We start from the raw sequence: 12,332 nt of genomic DNA, 5'->3' as shown, positions 1-12,332 counted from the left end.
AACATGCTTCAAAACTCACCATATTTGACACACACATCAGAACTGGCAAAAACCTAGCCCCAAAACCTAAAAATGCGCTCCAGCGTCCCCTAGGAAGAAAACACAGACAAAACTGCCTGTAACTTCCAGTAGGAATGTCGTAGCGACATAAATGTAGGTATGTAGGTTTTAATTAGACCTAGATTTCATACGATAACATCCTTCAGCTAAAATCAACAGGAAGTTGGCAATTCCCCCTTCAAAACAAATGTTTTGTAAAAACAGTCACTTTTGCCTCTTTGAGCTGTAATTTGACCCCCTTAACATGCTTCAAAACTCACCAAACTGGACACACACGTCAGGACTGGCGAAAATTGCGATCTAATTATAAAATCCAACCCAAAACTCAAAATTGCGCTCTAGCGCCCCTAGGAAGAAAACACAGACACAACTGCTCCTAGGAAGAACACTTAGACAAAACTGCCTGTAACTTCCAGTAGGAATGTCGTAGAGACATGAAACAAAAAACTCTATGTAGGTCTCACCTAGACCTACATTTCATACACTGACAACCCCCAGAAAAAATCAACAGGAAGTTTGCAATCCCCCTTCAAAAAAAAAGTTTTTATTATTATTAGACCGCCGCCTCTTTGAGCTGTAATTTGACCCCCTTAACATGCTTCAAAACTCACCATATTTGACACACACATCAGGACTGGCAAAAATTGCCATCTAATAAAAAAACCTAGCCCCAAAACTTAAAAATGCGCTCTAGGGTCTCCTAGTAAGAAAACACAGACAAAACTGCCTGTAACTTCCAGTAGGAATGTCGTAGCGACATAAAACAAAAACCTCTATATAGGTTTTACTTAGACCTAGATTTCATACAATGACATTCTTCAGCTAAAATCAACAGGAAGTTGGCAATTCCCCCTTCAAAACAAATGTTTTGTAAAAACAGTCACTTTTGCCTCTTTGAGCTGTAATTTGACCCCCTTAACATGTTTCAAAACTCACCAAACTGGACTCACACGTCAGGACTGGCGAAAATTGCAATCTAATTATAAAACCCAACCCAAAACTCAAAATTGCGCTTTAGCGCCCCCTAGGAAGAAAACACAGAAACAACTGCTCCTAGGAAGAAAACTCAGACAAAACTGCCTGTAACTTCCAGTAGGAATGTTGTAGAGACATGAAACAAAAAAATCTATGTAGGTCTTACCTAGACCTACATTTCATACACTGACAACCCCCAGCAAAAATCAACAGGAAGTTTGCAATCCCCCTTAAAAAAAAAGGTTTTATTATTATTATACCGCCGCCTCTTTGAGCTGTAATTAGACCCCCTTAACATGCTTCAAAACTCACCATATTTGACACACACATCAGAACTGGCGAAAACCTAGCCCCAAAACCTAAAAATGCGCTCCAGCGTCCCCTAGGAAGAAAACACAGACAAAACTGCCTGTAACTTCCAGTAGGAATGTCGTAGCGACATAAAACAAAAACCTCTATGTATGTTTTACTTAGACCTAGATTTCATACAATGACATCCTTCAGCTAAAATCAACAGGAAGTTGGCAATTCCCCCTTCAAAACAAATGTTTTGTAAAAACAGTCACTTTTGCCTCTTTGAGCTGTAATTTGACCCTCTTAACATGCTTCAAAACTCACCAAACTGGACTCACACATCAGGACTGGCAAAAATTGCCATCTAATAAAAAAGCAAACCCCAAAACTCAAAATTGCGCTCTAGCGCCCCCTAGGAATAAAACACAGACGAAACTGCTCCTAGGAAGAAAACACAGACAAAACTGCCTGTAACTTCCAGTAGGAATGTCGTAGGGACATGAAACAAAAACCTCTATGTAGGTCTTACTTAGACCTACATTTCATATATTGACAGCCCCCAGCAGAAATCTACAGGAACTTTGCAATTCCCCCTTCAAAACAAAAGTTCTGTAAAAACCAGTCACCTTTTTTCAAACATTATCTCCGCTGAGCACGTTTGTCGTGTGGGCTTCAAACTAGCACAGGAGAGGGATTGAACCCTTCTGATTAAAAGTTGACCAAAGAGTTTTAATTACCGCTCCGGTTTGGATTTTAGGTGCCGTCAAAGTCGGTCCCGTCCATCGCTGCTTGCAGCTTTAATTCCACATTGTTGTTCGTTTGTGTGCCTTGAGATTTTTCAACAGTGGTACCTGGGTTTTCAACGAAAATCTTCACTCTCATTTGGCCACCTGTTTTTGTACACCGTCTCAGTTATGGTACGGCCAAACATTGTGCGTAACAAACTATCTTTACGTGGAATCGAGAGCCCTAACAAAGAATCCCATGGGTCAGGGACTTTTTTTTCATAGAGTACAACTGCAAAATAAACCACCAAAAGGCCAAAAAAAAATGTGAGTGCTGGCACTTTGATCAAAAAGGTGAGAAACACTATTGAAGACCTCGTAATAAAGTAAGAATGTATAGGGATGGGTACCTTTTTAAATTTGAATCGATAGAATCTTCGGTATTTTGTTTTAATAAATGTTGATTTATTGATAAATTAACATTTGGCACTGAGCTGTGCTGTCCAGCTGATATCTTGTTTTCTATCTCGCCTTCGCGAGGAAGTAGTCTTTGCCATTATAGTCAATGTTATGCCCTACATAGTGTTTATACTGTAAGTATTGTACTTAATACACACCAGTTGTTTGATTGTAACAGCAGCTTTGTTGTGGCATTCATTACCAAATATAGAAGTGTTGAAATCGCCATGTAAAATTGCTAATGCTAATCAATGGCATGTCTATGGCAAACCCAATGTAAATTAGTGGACGCTTACTGTACTTTTGAGCGCCTTGTTATCGCTAAGTTGGCATGAAAAATGATAAAATTACCAAGCGGTACTCCGACTGAGTCCACTCTGAGTGCTTGGCTGCTTGTTTCCTGGCCAAGTGCTTGAACCAGCGCCAAGTCTGCAACCAGACGTGACGTCACGTGCACCAAAGGTTTTGAAATGTGGCACAGATTGATTTTATGTTAATCGGTACTCGGGAGTACTGACAAGAGTTTGGCCGGTACCAATAAATATCGGCTCAGTGGCCTTGTGTTTAGAGTGTCCGCCCTGAGACCGGAAGGTTGTGAGTTCAATCCCCGGCCGAGTCATACCAAAGACTATACAAAAAAATGGAACCCATTGCCTTGCTGCTTGGCACTCAGCATCAAGGGTTGGAATTGGGGGTTAAATCACCAAATGATTCCTGAGCACGGTCACCGCTGCTGCTCACTGCTCCCCTCACCTCTCAGGGTGAGGAACAAGGGGATGGGTCAAATGCAGAGGACACATTTCACCACACCTAGTGTGTGTGTGACGATCATTGGGACTTTAACTTTAACTTTAATAAAAGTACCGAATTCTTACCCTGAAGTGGGATCTGAGTCGTTGTGGCTTGTGCAGCCCTTGAGACACTCGTGATTTAGGGCTATATAAATAAACTTTGATTGATTGATACCCATCCCTACAAAGGTAGTATCCATGTATCTGTCTCTGCTCCTTGCCATGTTCGCCATCAAGAGTCTTTAAAAATAGGTAAAAATGATGTTATTGTTCATTTATCCATTTCATTCATCGTGTATGTGTATTTTTCATGTTTTCCGCGTATAAAACATTACATATTCTCTATAATGTGTGTTTGTGTTAGTATACAGTTCATCTAAAATGCAATATTTCTTAGGGTCTTCATCCGACTTTTTGTAACAGATTACTAATAACAACCGAGGTACCAATGTAAATGTGTATGTTAGCGTATTTTATTTCTTATAAAATGTATGCCTTGGCTCATTTAACCTCTAAAGCCCTTAGTGGCCACATGTGTGGACAGCACCTTTTAGCTCTTATTTCCAAAATTGTGTACACTACTGAATTGGGGTCTTATGACGACATATGGACACTTATCCTGCCATCTGGTGGTGACAGAAGAGTATAACATACAATGGAATTTGGAAAAAAAAAAGTGTAAAAATAAAAATTAGCATGTCACTACACATGAAGTACACATTTGTGTACTTATGGACTAAGTACATCATATAAAATGATGATTCTTAGTTTTTATTCTAATTAGGGTCCAATAAGCCCAAATAGCAAAGAGAAATAAGAAAATAATGTAAACAAACAGTTTGGGCCTTAGAGAAATAAAAAAATCATGTAAAAAAAAAAAAAACAGCTTGGGCCTTATTGGAAAACACTCTTTATGGCGTTTTCAGAATGTATATTACAATTATGCACTCATTACAACAAGAAGGAGACACTGATAAATGCTAATAATTGTTAAAATCATAAACTTACCGCAAAGGCGTATTCTCTTCCTATGCCCTCTGATGCACCCGTCACCACTGAAACCAAAACACTTCCAATTAGTTGGCAAGATTTACTGCAGTTGCCATTTCTCACCAGCGGGGGCAACACATGTTACGTCACCGCACACAGCTGTTTGTTTACTTCTTCATCTTGTTCCGACCTGCAGTACTTCCAGCACGTACCTCAGCTCTGATAAAGAACACGCGGGGAACAGACAGGAAGTACTCGTGTCTCATCCCTCCCTACCCCCCACTCAGAAAACAGACAAGCAAAGAGCAAAAATAAAGTGACGGTTACAGTGAAATTAAGGAAAGGAAAGCTCTTAGGCCTTTGAATCAGATGGAATGTATTGGAAGTGTAAAGGCAAAAGAATCCAAGTATTTGAAGTTGTCATATTTTGAATATATATACGCACAATCGATTGTAACTGATGTATCACACATTTCATCTTTACAACGATAATAATGCTCACTTGAAGTCATAATTGGACAGTATGCTTAATTTTGTGACTGTAATTTGTAGAGATGTCCGATAATGGCTTTTTTGCCGATATTCCGATATTGTCCAACTCTTAATTACCGATTCCGATATCAACCGATACCGATATATACAGTCGTGGAATTCACACATTATTATGCCTAATTTTGTTGTGATGCCCCGCTGGATGCATTAAACAATGTAACAAGGTTTTCCAAAATAAATCAACTCAAGTTATGGAAAAAAATGCCAACATGGCACTGCCATATTTATTATTGAAGTCACAAAGTGCATTCTTTTTTTTAACATGCCTCAAAACAGCAGCTTGGAATTTGGGACATGCTCTCCCTGAGAGAGCATGAGGAGGTTGAGGTGGGGTGGGGGTGGGGGGTTGAGGTGGGGGGGGGGGGGGCTAGGGGGGTAATGGGGGTGTATATTGGAGCGTCCCGGAAGAGTTAGTGCTGCAAGGGGTTCTGGGTATTTGTTCTGTCGTGTTTATGTTGTGTTACGGTGCGGATGTTCTCCCGAAATGTGTTTGTCATTCTTGTTTGGTGTGGGTTCACAGTGTGGCGCATATTTGTAACAGTGTTAAAGTTGTTTATATGGCCACCCACAGTGTGACCTGTATGGCTGTTGACCAAGTATGGTTTGCATTCACTTGTGTGTGTGAAAAGCCGTAGATATTATGTGATTGGGCCAGCACGCAAAGGCAGTGCCTTTAAGGTTTATTGGCGCTCTGTACTTCTCCCTACGTCCGTGTACACAGCGGCGTTTTAAACAGTCGTAAATTTTACTTTTTGAAACCGATACCGATAATTTTGAAACCGATACCGATAATTCCCGGTATTACATTTTAAAGCATTTATCGGCCGATAATATCGGCAGTCCGATATTATCGGACATCTCTAGTTCGGCCTTTTTTGTATCAGGAATAGCAGATGCACAGAAGCCACCAAGTCAATTCCATGTCTTATCATGTCAATTCTCAACAGAAAATATCGGACATCCCTAGTAATTTGTAGCACATCATGTTATTGTGTTACTATTTATAGACTGTTTTTAAATGGGACCTTTGATGATTTTAATCTACATTTTAAAACGCTTCTTTGTTGTCTCAATCAGTGATTCTCAACCTGTCAGAGCTGTGTATAGAGAGAGTATGGCCAACTTGTTTTCAAAGTTAAGTTAAAGTTAAAGCACCAATGATTGTCACACGCACACTAGGTGTGGTGAAATTTGTCCTTTGCGTTTGACCCATCCCCATGTTCACCCCCTAGGAGGTGAGGGGAGCAGTGAGCAGCAGCAGTGGCCTTGCCCAGGAATCATTGGTAGCAAACATGGCGCCCTGTAGTCAAGTCAGGGTTTTTTGCCCAATCAGACTGCGTATGGCCAGAGGATCTCCGAAATGATTGGCCGAAAGCCCCTCACAGGGCGCCATGTTTGCTCCCAACTTTGAAATCGAGTAGGCCATACTCCATCTAATGGTACGCCAAAAAATCACTTGATTAAATATTCAAACACAGTGTTACTGTTCAAGCTGTAATGTTACAGTGGCCAAAAATAATGAATACACCTTTGGAATAAAACCTCTGCCTTGTTATTAAGGAATATTTACGCCTACAACGCTACTGCATTTTAATGTTGGTCATTATGGTAGTAGTTGGAGAGCCAAATGTTTTGTGAGGTGGTATTTGGTGAAAAAAGTTTAAAAACCACTGGTGGAGATACTATGTATTGGCGTAGATTTTTCGCACATTTTGCTCGACTGTCACATTTTTTATCTGGAATATCTTTGAGAAAGGCAGTTCAGGGACTGGAGTTGCAAATCAGCAAATTGGCTACAAACTTTATATTCAACACATGTACCCATATTATCTTGGCATTGACTGTGAGAGATACTGTATGTGTATATGTATATATATATATATATATATATATATATATATATATATATATATATATATATATATATATATATATATATATATATATATACACATATATATATGTATATATATATATATATATATATATATATATATATATATATATATATATATATATGTATATACATACTGTATATATAATTGTATATACACACACACATATGTACCGTATTTTTCGGACTATAAGACGCATTTTTGGCCGGGGGTGCGACTTATACTCAGGAGCGACTTATGTGTGAAATTATTAACACATTACTGTAAAATATCAAATAATATTATTTAGCTCATTCACGTAAGAGACTAGACGTATAAGATTTCATGGGATTTAGCGATTAGGAGTGACAGATTGTTTGGTAAACGTATAGCATGTTCTATATGTTATAGTTATTTGAGTGACTCTTACCATAATATGTTACGTTAACATACCAGGCACGTTCTCAGTTGGTTATTTATGCCTCATATAACGTACACTTATTCAGCCTGTTGTTCACTATTCTTTATTCATTTTAAATTACCTTTCAAATGTCTATTCTTGGTGTTGGGTTTTATCAAATACATTTCCCCAAATAATGCGACTTATACTCCAGTGCGACTTATATATGTTTTTTTTCCTTCTTTATTATGCATTTTCGGCCGGTGTGACTTATACTCCGGAGCGACTTATAGTTCGAAAAATACGGTACTGTATATACTGAACAAAAATGTAAACACAACAATTTTGGTTTTGCTCCCATTTTTCATGAGTTGAACTCAAAGATCTAAAACTTTTGCTATATACACAAAAGACTTATTCCTCTCAAATATTGTTCACAAATCTGTTTCAATCTGTGTTAGTGAGCATTTCTTCTTTGCCAAGATAATCCATTCCACCTCACAGGTGTGGCATATCAAGATGCTGATTAAACAGCATGATTATTGCACAGGTATGTCTTAGGCTGCCAACAAGAAAAGGCATCTCTGAAATGTGCAGTTTTGCTTTATTGGACTCTGGGGGGATGGGGGTCAGAAAAGCAGTCAGTATCTGGTGTGAGCACCGTTTACCTCATGCAGTGCAACACATCTCCTTCGCATAGAGTTGATCAGGTTACCTGTACCTGCTGGATGCCGGGGTCCTGAGCTGGTGTGGTTACACATGGTCTGCGGTTGTGAGGCCAGTTGGATGTACCGCCAAATTCTCTGAAACGCTTTTGGAGATGGCTTATGGTAGAGAAATGAACATTCAATTCACGGGCAACAGCTCTGGTGGACATTCCTGCAGTCAGCATGCCAACTGCACGCTCCCTCAAAACTTGCGACATCTGTGGCATTGTGCTGTGTGATAAAACTGCACATTTCAGAGAGGCCTTTTATTGTGGGCAGCCTAAAGCACACCTGTGCAATAATCATGCTGTTTAATCAGCATCTTGATATGCCACACTTGTGAGGTGGGATGGGTTATCCTGGCAATGAATAAATGCTCACTAACACAGATTTACACAGATTTGTGAACAATATTTGAGAGGAATAGGTCTATCGTGTATGTAGTAAAAGTTTTAGAGTTTTGAGTTCAACTCATGAAAAATGGAAACATAAACACAAGTGTTGCTTTTATATTTTTGTTTAGTTAATTGCAGACAACATCATTTAGTTTAGTTTAATTTCTGTAATACATTCATCCTTAAAGGGGACATGTAATGAAAAACAACAACTTTTCTTACCTATTTGTACCTGTTTTGGTGTATTTGGGATTTGTCCCAAAATTGAACCATGGAGGCAAGCTGGAGATATTTATGAAACTATCTTACCTTCCTTCATATTTTTCCCTCAAACGAGCCATTTGGAATTTGCCCAACCGGAGACGTTTTTACAATTGTTGACGTCAGTGGATGGTAAAGTTTTACCCGAAGAGCTTTTTGCGAGTATGGCCTTGTAGCCAATAAGTTCCTTCTTTTTCTCTATCTTCTTGTTGTGTGGCAGAATGTCTCGTACATGCACATGCATCCTCCGCTGATGTCATTTCTAATACAAAGTAGCATCCAGCTCTAACTTATATCTGTAGACTCGCTATGGAAGCGCTAAAACTACAACATAGATGGCGGTGAGAAGGCGCAAAGTGGAGCCACGGGAATAAGACCGCCCAAAAATGGCGCATCCTGAAGAGACGGTCGGAAAGGGGCTCAAAGATGGTCCGTAAAACATAGTCTATGCTAAATTTGGACCCCAAAAAACACCATTACATGTTATGTAGACCCCAAAGAAATGTTTTAAATGTAAAACATTTTTTATAATGTACCGTATTTTTCGGACTATAAGTCGCAGTTTTTTTCATAGTTTGGCCGGTGGTGCGACTTATACTCAGGAGCGACTTATGTGTGAAATTAACACATTTCCGTAAAATATCAAATAATATTATTTAGCTCATTCACATAAGAGACTAGACGTATAAGATTTCATGGGATTTAGCGATTAGGAGTGACAGATTGTTTGGTAAACGTATAGCATGTTCTATATGTTATAGTTATTTGAATGACTCTTACCATAATATGTTACGTTAACATACCAGGCACGTTCTCAGTTGGTTATTTATGCCTCATATAACATACTTGCCAACCCTCCCAAATTTTCCGGGAGACTCCCGAAATTCAGCGCCTCTCCCCAAAACCTCCCGGGACAAATATTCTCCTGAAAATCTCCCGATTTTCAACCGGAGCTGGAAGCCACGCCCCCTCCAGCTCCATGCGGACCTGAGTGAGGACAGCCTTTTTTCACGACGGGAGGACAACAGGGTGACAAGAACTAAATCATCCAGACTAGAGATAAATTGTATTATTATGTTTATTTTACCTAAAAATAAATATATTTATTAATTAAAAAAAAAAAAACTAAATACATTTTTACTATATTTTGCTAAAAACATCAAAATTAATTGTATTTTTATTTGTATTTTTTTGTGACTCCTTATTACATCCAGCCACATTAAAATAAACATATTTGAAATAATTGATTTTAAATTATCATAATAATTCATTTGAAATGACCATATTTAATTATTAAAATAATTGCTTGTTTATCAACAACTTTAGCATTTTATTCATTACATTTTGAAACTCTCAGAAGCCAAGTTATGTTATATTCCTTAATATTTATTTATGCAAGTTTGAAGTATCAATTATCTAAACACAGTTTTGTTTGCATATTTTCAGGATGTAGATATCTCTCTCTCTCTCTCTCTCTCTATATATATATATATATATATATATATATATATATATATATATATATATATATATATATATATATATATATATATATATATATATATATATATATGAGTACACTTATTCAGCCTGTTGTTCATTATTCTTTATTTATTTTAAATTGCCTTTCAAATGTCTATTTTTGGTGTTGGGTTTTATCAAATACATTTCCTCAAAAAATGTGACTTATACTCCAGTGCGACTTATATATGTTTTTTTCCTTCTTTATTATGCATTTTCAACCGGTGCGACTTATACTCCGGAGCGACTTATACTCCGAACAATACGGTAACCCCTTTAACAAAAACATGACCAAACAGTGTTTGATATATACAGTATATCTTGAAGACCAACATTACCGCTATTATTTTTTTAGACACGGTCGAAAAAGAAACTTCGCCTGTATCCCAGCAGGCACGAGACATTAAAACAATGTTGAGAATTTGTTGAATTAGGTCCCGATGTTGAGCAACTCAAACATAACATTCTACCATGAATTGATTAACATGGACTCTGACTTAAACAAGTTGAAAAACTTATTTAGGTGTTACCATTTAGTGGTCAATTGTACGGAATATGTACTGTACTGTGCAATCTACTAATAAAAGTTTCAATCAATCAATCAAAAACATGCTTTTTGACACCGTTTAATCAACTAAAATGATCTGTCCATTATCTAGTCTTTTTATATTATACTTTGACAGCTCTTTTTTTGCAGTGCACTGGGATTGACTGGCGACCAGTCAAGACCTCTTGACACAAAGGTCTACTGGGGTAAGCCCAGCTCACTTGTGACCCGAATGAGGACAAGCAGTACAGAAAATTGATGGATGTCTTTAAAAAAATAACCCCGCGTTTCTTTGGTTAATGTACCAATGTTAAATAATAATGGTTAATATTATGGGTTACTAGCATGGATCACTTGAGAACATAACAAGCTGGTGTTGACGGGAATATGTTAATGCTCAATTGTAGCGGTGCTGAGGCAATTGTTCAGCCTAGAACACGCTGTTCCTCTCTTGTGTGTGTTTGTTTTTATCAAGAGACTGAGGTGAACTTTGGAAAGAAAAGGAAAGAGCAGTTCTGCCTTGTTTTGTGTGTTTTTCCTAAGGATTCTTTCAGTGCTGTGGGAAAGTGAAGTATGTCTTCTGATGAGGCCAAAGGAAATGTTTTAAGTGGACAAGAGCGCTCCGGGACTACAATCCTCTTGTAGTGTTCATGCTGGACTAGTAGGGACACCATTGCTGCATCATCATTGTCGTTTTGCAAGAAATTAATGCAAAGTGAATTATTATTATTATTAGAGTTACTGTCGTTATAGTAAACATGTCTGGAAATAAGTTACCTACTTCCAAAAGGAAATGCCAGAGTGATGTTCAACGAATCGCTGGTATGGATTAGGGTTGCGTGTTAACAGTTAGCATTAGAATTGATTGATTGATTGAAACTTTTATTAGTAGATTGCACAGTACAGTACATATTCCGTACAATTGACCACTAAATGGTAACACCCGAATAAGTTTTTCAACTTGTTTAAGTCGGGGTCCACTTAAAACAATTCATGGTACAAATATATACTATCAGCATAATAGCACATTTAGAACTTTGCATAAATTGACAGTCAACATTGTTGGTTGTTCTAGGGCAGTGGTTTTTAACCTTGTTGGAGGTACCGAACCCCACCGGTTTCATATGCACATTCACCGAACCCTTCTTTAGTGGAAAATAAAATGGGTTTTTTTCAAATTCAAGACAAATGTATATGTTTTTGGTAACACTTTAGTATGGGGAACATATTCTAAGTAACAAAGACTTAATTTAGAGTTATTTGGACACTAGAGGAACATATTCTAAGTAATAAAGACTTAATTTAGAGTTATTTGGTTAGGGTTAGGGTCAGGGTTAGAGGGTTAGGGTTATAATAAGGCCATGCCGAATAAGGCATTAATAAGTACTTAATAATGACTAGTTAAGAGCCAATATGTTACTAATTTGCATGTTGATAAGCAACTAATTAATGGTGAATATGTTCCCTATACTAAAGTGTTACCATGTTTTTTTACTGGTGCATAAAGTGAACCGTGCATGAACATCACCTTGTTCAAAGAACAAAACCAACACAGTGCATAAACTCACAACAAATTGCACACCTGCAAACCAGTGTGACTTCTGCTGTTGCTGTATCCGTAATACGCCGATTGGGAGAAGTTTTTATTTACACGATGAGTCGGGTGTGTTTTGGCCTCCGCCGAACCCCTGAGCCTGACTCACCGAACCCCTAGGGTTCGATCGAACCCAGGTTAAGAACCACTGTTCTAGGGTTATCGTCTCACTTTTCCTCTTTGCCAT

At 38.0% G+C, this 12,332-nt stretch overlaps 1 protein-coding gene across 1 annotated transcript in view; it reads right to left on the bottom strand.

Moving 5' to 3' along the window:
* Window positions 1–12,332, bottom strand: part of hsd17b3 (hydroxysteroid (17-beta) dehydrogenase 3) — a 34,357-nt gene that overhangs the window by 12,894 nt on the left and 9,131 nt on the right. Inside the window, exon 2 of the mRNA XM_061928349.1 lies at window positions 4,313–4,359. Coding sequence (XP_061784333.1) covers window positions 4,313–4,359 — 47 coding nt within the window. The remainder of the gene's footprint in view (window positions 1–4,312; window positions 4,360–12,332) is intronic.

The sequence above is a fragment of the Nerophis lumbriciformis genome, linkage group LG33 (genome assembly GCF_033978685.3).
Source record: "Nerophis lumbriciformis linkage group LG33, RoL_Nlum_v2.1, whole genome shotgun sequence".
Taxonomy (NCBI): Eukaryota; Metazoa; Chordata; class Actinopteri; order Syngnathiformes; family Syngnathidae; genus Nerophis; species Nerophis lumbriciformis.
The sequence above is the reverse complement of the archived record's forward strand: the minus strand, read 5'-3'. Positions and strand labels throughout refer to the sequence as shown.